Genomic DNA, 7946 nt, shown 5'->3' on the forward strand with positions numbered 1-7946 from the left:
CAGTCAGAGAGTTGCTATAAACAGTGAGCACAAAGGGGAAAGAAAGAATAGACGACTGATTGAAACAGCAATTGCAATCAGCCACAAGAAGAAAGCCCAATGCACTTGAAAGCCCAATTTTCTTACCATGATGGGTAAGTGTATTTTGTTTTTACTCCCACTGCAATGTTTTGAAAATATTTTATGTGTTATTTAAGCTAAGTTAAAGGTGCGGCTCGCAGTGGTACGTTCCACCTAAGATATCTGTTCTGATGAGATGAGAGAACATGTTTCTCAAGCTGCTGCACTTGGTTGTCAAGGGAACATTTGTGAAAATGGAGTGAGTTATGCTCTGAGAAAGCATGCTCAAATATTTGCATAAAGGCAAATACCACATTTAAAGGAAAAAAGATCGACCTGAGGATTTTATTTTTTTAAACGGAGCCACTTTCACTACAACTCTAAAAGCCAGGATGACAGAGCCACGGCGTATGGCAGCTCCATGCCTGCCTCACTTTGGTGCTCTGGTTGTTTTCTGTAGATGCTTTATGTTATAGAAAATGTGTCCAGTGTTTTATCGTCTGCTATCTGTTGTGTGTTACCCTGCCTGGAGCTGAACAGTGATGATGCAGTGTCCCTGTCCAGGAGCCAAGGACAGTCCTCTGTAGGAGGCTGAACCGGAGCCTGATGGACGAAGGAGAGAGGGCAGAAGAGGACAGACAAGACTCCTGGATGTACTTTTGTTGGCTGTTATCTCATACATCATAACGCACAGCCTTGTGTTGGTATAACTGTGTGATTACATTAATCAGGACGGAGAACTTTGACACCAAATGACTGTAAAAAAAACATAAATCTGCGCATAGATCACAGACAATACCCTTTAGAGACAATGATGTGATTTCCTCTGTGCTCATGAACCATAAACACAGAGTGAAGGAAGACAAAATGGGAAATGCGGAGCATGTATAAATGAAGAAGCAGTTATGACCCAAAGTCCAAACCCAGGTGAACTGCTCTTTTTAATGAAGAGGTTAACATAATCTGGAAGTCTACTGTATATCACAAAAGGCATGTAAATGAAGATATTAATTATAGATTACTGGATGAGGTGTGGGAGGAATAACAAAGTGGATGATAGAGGAACTGTATCAGTCTCCTCTACTGATTTTGCGAGGATAGGAAACTATTAAGATCACAGGGATGTACCGTGGTGGAAGAGACAAGCGATCCTCTCATTTCCATTTACAATTCAGGCGTTTAGCTGACGTGTTAGCCAGAGTGACTTTGAGCAAACGAGTGAGCAGGTAGCAGTTTAGTGTCTGGCTCAAGGACACATGGCTGTTAATGGGTGTGCTGCCTGTCATGGGGATCAGACCTGTGACCTTTCATTACACAACGATTTCACTAACCACCGAGCCACCATCTCTAACAATCTGTTAAATGTGTTGCAGCAGCAGTTGGTATAAATTGAAGCCTGCCATGTGTTTTATACCACTGTCAAAATGTTTTTTTAAAATCTTGTGGAAGGAACACCAACTTTACAATCTGCAAAGAAGAATATAATCCATCACTGCACTTGTCACGGCTCAATTACAGTCGATAAATCCAGAGGAAATAGTCAATAAGAAAGCAGCTCTGTGAGAGGCAAACAGCTTTTTCATTTTCCATTTCTCAGACATGAAGCCTCCATATGCTTCCATGTTAAAAGCATGACAGAAGTCATAAACTGCCATGATGGCAGCTGTCAGCTGATCCACAGCTGGTAAATCTGTAACCATATCCATTCATGACTGTAAAAATCTGCACGATTGATTGCGATTATGTTTAGCTGTCATTACACAGTTGGATGAAAAGTGCAGCCACACTGCATAGAAAACCAATACTTTTGACTCTTCAATAACAGCGATTCATGAAGTGAGCAGTAAATGGCTTCATATTGTAGTAATGAAAGCAGTTTGGTTCCTCTGAGGAAGGATTATCGCTAATTGGCCCAGCTGGATAAACAGAGCTCGTGGTGTAGTGCATACTGCATGGTAGAGCAAACACACCAACCTCTTCCTACCTTTATAAATTTTTGCATAAGCATTATCTCCCTGCCCAGGCATTATTACATCCCAGCGGATAAAAATGTTCCCTTGACATTTAGTCCCACCCCGCACATCTCCTGCTCGCTTTTTTCCTTCACTCATCATGTCAGTCATCTCTGGTTTTTTTTTTTTCCTCTCCCCACATCTGTTCCTTCCTATCTCCCCTTACCCCTCATCTCTTTTGGTCTCTGGCCCCATCTCAGTCTCCTGATTCACTGCTCTGTCAGTAGATCAATAGAAAGACTCTCTGTCAGGAGGAGCCACTGCACGCCTCACCCCCCTCTCCCTCCCTCTTTTTCCCCCCGTGTGTCTCCCCAGCCTGCAGACACACAGCCTGCTGGGAAGCTGGCTTTCTACATCCCATACTGGAGAGCATCTCCTTGCTTCTGCCCACCCCTCCACCCCCTTCTCCTCTCTGGATCACTTTTCATTCCTGCACCCTGGACCTGATGGAGAGAAGAAAATGCATGGCGCCTTAATGGGCTTCTCAAAGAAAAAGGAAACTAGGGCTTTTTTTCCTCAGAGCCAAAAAGGAAACAGCCCAAGAAAATAGGATATCAGCACAAGACACAATGTGAAAAGAAAAGAGGAGTGTGAGGGGGGAAAAAATAGGATGAGAGAGAGAAGTTGTGCATTCAGCTAAGCTGCAAAAGGCTGGCTCGTCTTCCCTCCCCTCCCCGCCTTTCTCCACCCCCTGGAAAAGTGTTCTGTCTCTCTCTCTACCTCTTTTCTCTCTCCCTCTCTCTGCAGCTGTGGTCTGCTGAGCGTCACCTCCACACAGCAAGTGCCTTTACTTGAGCAGAAGAGGGAGAAGGAAGAGGAGGGTAGCTGCGAGAGAGAGAGAGAGAGAGAGAGAATAAACCCAGGAGTGTGTCTGAACGCACCAGAGGAGCATCCCCCTGACTTCGCAGAGAGGGCTGAGAAGTGCACAGAGACAGACGGGCAGAGAGGCAGGCGCTGTTGGAGTATCACAGCGCTGGTGGTGCTGGCAGAGCATGCTGAGTGGAGACAGGGGAATCCACTGGCGCTGTTGATCCTGGTGTCCCTGGCAAAAGCTGCTTGAGCAAGAGACAGAAAACGGCGCAGCAGCCAGGATCTCGCCAGGGGGGCAGCATTTTACAGCGACAACGAAGCGTGGAGACAGCTGAAACCTGCACACACACACACACACAGAAAAAACACACAGCCGCACAAACACACATGCACACAGCTGTGTGGGGACACTCCGACACACACTACATTGAAAAAAATTCACTACAACCGTGTTTCTTGTTTTGAAACTTCCCGGCAGAGAAACAGGAAAACGGCGACAGAATGTTTGATCTTCTTGTCCAGGGATCGTTGATGCTGGAGAGGAAAACTTCTGGAGAGGAAATTCTCTTTTAAGCAGGACTTACTGCAGAGCTTTTCCCTCTAACTTTACCACGTTCTCTTTTTTTGGAGTTGGGGGTTTAAACCCTCTATCTGAGCACAACACAAAATAACCTCTATTCTTAGTTGCAGAAATTGAGAGCAGTCTTTGTGACCATTAAGATGCCTCTTCCTGATTCAGTCTGAGCAGTAAGTGGATTATGACGGCAATATTTTGGGATTTCTCCTTCGCCTGAGAAAAAAAGAGAAAAGAAAAAAGAAATATATCCATGACTGGTGGATTTACGCCTGTCATAGAAGGAGAGGATCCTGTGCGTTTTCTCCTCTCCCCTCCTGTGGATTACAGATGGGCTTTGTGATCTCCCAGTGCAGTCTCATGGATGATCGCTCGCTGCCAGTCATTAGGATAAAGTCCAAAGAGGGACACAAGTGAGTATTCAGCTGGATTTTTATCTCTCAAGCTTAAGCTTGTATGAAAACAAGGGTGTCGAGAGTGAACCTGTAATGAGAGCACATCGCAGCAGCTCCTTTTTTCTTTTGATAACAGAAATTGTAACCCGTTGATTTAACTGCTGTGTTTAATGAATGATTATCAGGGTGTAAAAAGTAGACACATCCTGAGATTTATTAATTTTTACTCAAGCGAACCTGTATGTTTACAGACCATTTGCCAATGAACATAATTTACTAAATGAGGGGTACTGTCTACCCGGCAGGTGGCTTGGGCACAAGCGGAGATTGATTGAAGTGATCTGTGTGAATCCTATTAATGCATCCTGGATTCTGGCCAAGACAGAAGCAATGGAGGGGAACACCACTGTCTAGCTGCACTATCTGATCTGCCTCCTCAAAGGACAAACTGAGGACCCTTTGCACTCCCCTCTTCAACAACACTCCTCCTTCTCCTCCTCCTCCTCCTCCTCCTCTCAGTCAGGCAAGGATGGTACCCCCACCTCCCACCAACAAGCCCCACGTGTGCCTGTCCACCATCCTGATCATGAGCAGCATGGCACTGATTGATGCCTACCTGGTGGAGCAGAACCACGGACCACGCAAGATTGGCATCTGCATCATGGTGATGGTGGGAGACATCTGCTTCCTAATCGTCTTGCGTTATGTAGCGGTGTGGGTGGGTGCTGAGGTGCGCACAGCTAAACGAGGCTACGCCATGATCCTCTGGTTCCTTTACATCTTTGTGCTGGAGATCAAAGTCTACTTTGTGTATCAAAACTACAAGGCAGACAGGAAGAGCTTGGATGCTCTCGCAAGGAAGGCGCTGACGTTGCTGCTGTCCATTTGCATTCCAGTGCTGTTTGTGGTGCTGGTTGCTATCGACCATATGGAGTACGTACGCGCCTTCAAAAAGCGTGAGGAGATCCGTAACCGTCTCTTCTGGGTGGTGGTGGACTTGCTGGACATACTGGACATCCAAGCCAACCTGTGGGAGCCTCAGAAGAAGGGGCTCCCTCTGTGGGCGGAGGGCCTGATGTTCTTCTACTGCTACATCCTTCTGCTCGTGCTGCCCTGCGTGTCGTTGAGCGAAATAAGCATGCAGGGCATCAACATCGTGCCCCACAAGATGCTCCTGTACCCCATCCTCAGCCTGGTGACCATCAACATCATCACACTCTTCATCCGCGGGGGGAACATGTTTCTGTACAGGGACGCCAGAGTGTCCGGGATCCTGATAGGAAAGAACATCCTGGCCATCATCCTAAAGACCTGCAGCTTTGTGCAGTACAGGAGACAGTTGCAGAACGCTCCTCCTGCCTTCGGGGTCGAGCTGCAGAAAAACTCGGTGGCCCATGCTCGCCCTGCCCCCACCCCACCTCAAGTGGTCATGCAGGACCAGACGCCCCTCCCTGAGGTGACGACGTGTGAACACACATGACAGAATGGTGAGGTGAATCTGGGAAATGTCGATATGAATATCTATGACCCTCAGGACGCTGGCAGGGCACAATGTTCCACACCTTTTAGGGCATGTGAACATTCACGTGAACACGCAGGAGATCATGATCTCCACTGATGCTTAATGGCACACAGGACACTGCAGACGCTTAGCCAGGATAGAGCTGTGCTGTATCCAAAGCTGTCATGGTGCAAAATACAGTATCACTTGTGACTTTGTTAAAGCATTTCCCTTAGTGAAATCAGTTAACTGTGTATTTTTTCTAACTGTACAAAAGGAAAAAAAACTACTGCAAGATTAGAGGATATATTTTTGAATTGTGTGTATTGCATTCTAATCTTAAACTTAAGGGTCTGTGTGCTGTGGTGTGTATTTCTGTTGTTCGAATGTTCTTAGTAGTCGAGGGCTTTAACGTGACAAAGTCAGAGGGAGCAGCCACAGAAAGAATCAAAGTAATGAGAGTGAAAACAACAGTTAAAGCTTTCTCCTGAAAGACGTGTGTTTTTATATGTGATTCTTTGATAAAGTATTGTGTACAAGATAAAGGCTTTCCTGCTCTTTCACTGGCTGTAAAGGGGTATTTTCATGAAATCCATTTAAAAGTAACTGGACCAATTGAATATATTTCACTTTTTAATTAAAATTCAGCAAATGTCCTTTAATTAACCTGGGTTACAAAAGAAAATAGACAATGATTTTTTCACTCTGGTTCAATCTTCAATTAGAGAGCACTTAATTGCTGAAGTGGTGCCTTTGCAATGTCATTCAACAAGAGTGAGATCATTACATAGCAGGCTTCTTATTTTGAGTGAGGAGAGAAACATGTGAATAAATTCTCTGTGCAGTTCTGAACAGTTTGATCACTGCAAAGGGTGACTATGGTGCTGTAGCCATAGGACAAGAAGACACAGCCAAGGGGCAACACTGCAGATGGATAAATGATTCCCAAATAAGGAAAGCTGTTTAATATCCTCCTCAGGCGCTCAGTGACTATCTGTGCTTGTGCTTAGTGGCAGCAGCAGATCTTTGTAAGCACTGTCATTTTGTTTCTCACACAAAAGGACAAAATGGATACTTTGGTCCGGTGATGTGAATCCAAACAACAGCCAAGAAAACACGATGTCTTCTAATATGACAAATCTCTTTCTGTCGCAAGCAGGTTTTTTTTCTATCACCAACAGTTGAGTCAGAGCTGGAGTATTTTTGTTTTTCAGTGACACATTTTAGTATTTTCCTAAAAATCAACAGGAATAAAGCAGAAGAAAAGCCACTGAGAAATATGTTTGTTTGAACCTTTTACTGCGTGTGCCATTGTTAACATAGCCAGAGATGCAAAATTGAACAATGAGGTCAAGTGGTATAATATGATACTGCAAAAAAAAACACAGAATAATGACACCAACACTGGTGCAATAGTAAAAAAAAAAAAGAAAGAAAGAAAAAAGAAAAGAGAAAAAAGAAAAGAAAAGAAAAGAAAAGAAAAAAGAACTACATTTTACAATAGGTTCCTTCTCTTGTACTCAGGTTACTTTCCTTTGCTTAATCTCTCTCTCACCAGTGACTGCTTGCATAATTTAAAGCAGACTGGCTGTCCGTGTTTGTTAAAACCCTGAGAGTGCAGAAGCTGGTCCAACATTTTCATCTGTACGAGGAAGGTGGCAACTTTAGGTGGCACAAACCAGGCTATCACATTAAGACTGCTGTAGCCAGCATTATTTGTCAGTGTTGTTGTAAAGCTACATCAGCAATTTAGACTATAATATACTATTGGATTGTATTGTTTTTACAGCAATGAAAGGAAAACATTCTTCCTTTAGAGTTGAATGTGCTGAATGATGAATTCAGTTATCATTAAGAACAATGAGGAAATGTTTATTCTGAAATGGTCTGCTTTGCAGCTTTAATTGTTTTGGTGACAATGTTATAAAAAAAAGTGTGTGATTCTAGTTGTTCTAAAAATATAAAAAGTTTGCAGAGTTTATACGCAACACTGTTACTGCAAGTCTTCACATCTTAAAGGATTACATTTCCAGTAACAGTCTGAAGACTTCCAGGCATCTGAAAAAGTCTTTGTTAAGTGAATGAAAATCCATATGTTTTATTGTAGGTAGTTCATAGTTATACTGTATATGCTGGAGTTTTTGGTAAATACAGAAAATGTGATGTGAGCATCCTCTACAGTTGCAATTCAACCAGGAGCACTGGGTTTGTTTAGAGAACATGACTGTTGCTGCCCAAATTCAAAGTAAATTCATATGTACAGTTTCCCATAAAGGGTCAAAGAAAGGCTTACATGTATCCCAGCATGCATTGTATGGAAAGCAGAGAATCTCCCTGAAGAGGTCAGCAGTCCACTGCAGAGCTAACAAACACACAAACAACTCTCTCGTGTTATTTGAGCCTCAAAGTCACATGACTTGCATGTATTTTGACTCAGTGGGAAAAGAGGCATGAATGGGGAAGACCAAGACACAAAGAGAACGTTATGCAAAACTAATGTTAAGATTCAAACACAGTGTGACACAGTGGCTTGGGCGATTTAAATGGTTTTTGTGTAAAACAGCTACTCTACATGAGTGTGATGGGTGGGTTGC

General features: G+C 43.7%; 1 protein-coding gene across 1 annotated transcript; it reads left to right on the top strand.

Moving 5' to 3' along the window:
- Positions 1-2773: 2773 nt before the first annotated feature.
- Positions 2774-7725, top strand: LOC108885778 (transmembrane protein 121). Its single transcript, XM_018680230.2, has 2 exons — positions 2774-3869; positions 4157-7725. The coding sequence occupies exon 2, from the start codon at positions 4381-4383 to the stop codon at positions 5329-5331; it is 951 nt and encodes a 316-aa protein (XP_018535746.1). The 5' UTR covers positions 2774-3869; positions 4157-4380; the 3' UTR covers positions 5332-7725.
- Positions 7726-7946: the final 221 nt, after the last annotated feature.

The sequence above is a fragment of the Lates calcarifer genome, linkage group LG16_LG22 (genome assembly GCF_001640805.2).
Source record: "Lates calcarifer isolate ASB-BC8 linkage group LG16_LG22, TLL_Latcal_v3, whole genome shotgun sequence".
NCBI classification, from domain to species: domain Eukaryota; kingdom Metazoa; phylum Chordata; class Actinopteri; family Centropomidae; genus Lates; species Lates calcarifer.

What these genes read in the sequence shown, in the direction of transcription:
- LOC108885778 (XM_018680230.2), top strand. Translation starts at nt 4,381, where the DNA reads ATGGTACCCCCACCTCCCACCAACAAGCCCCACGTGTGCCTGTCCACC.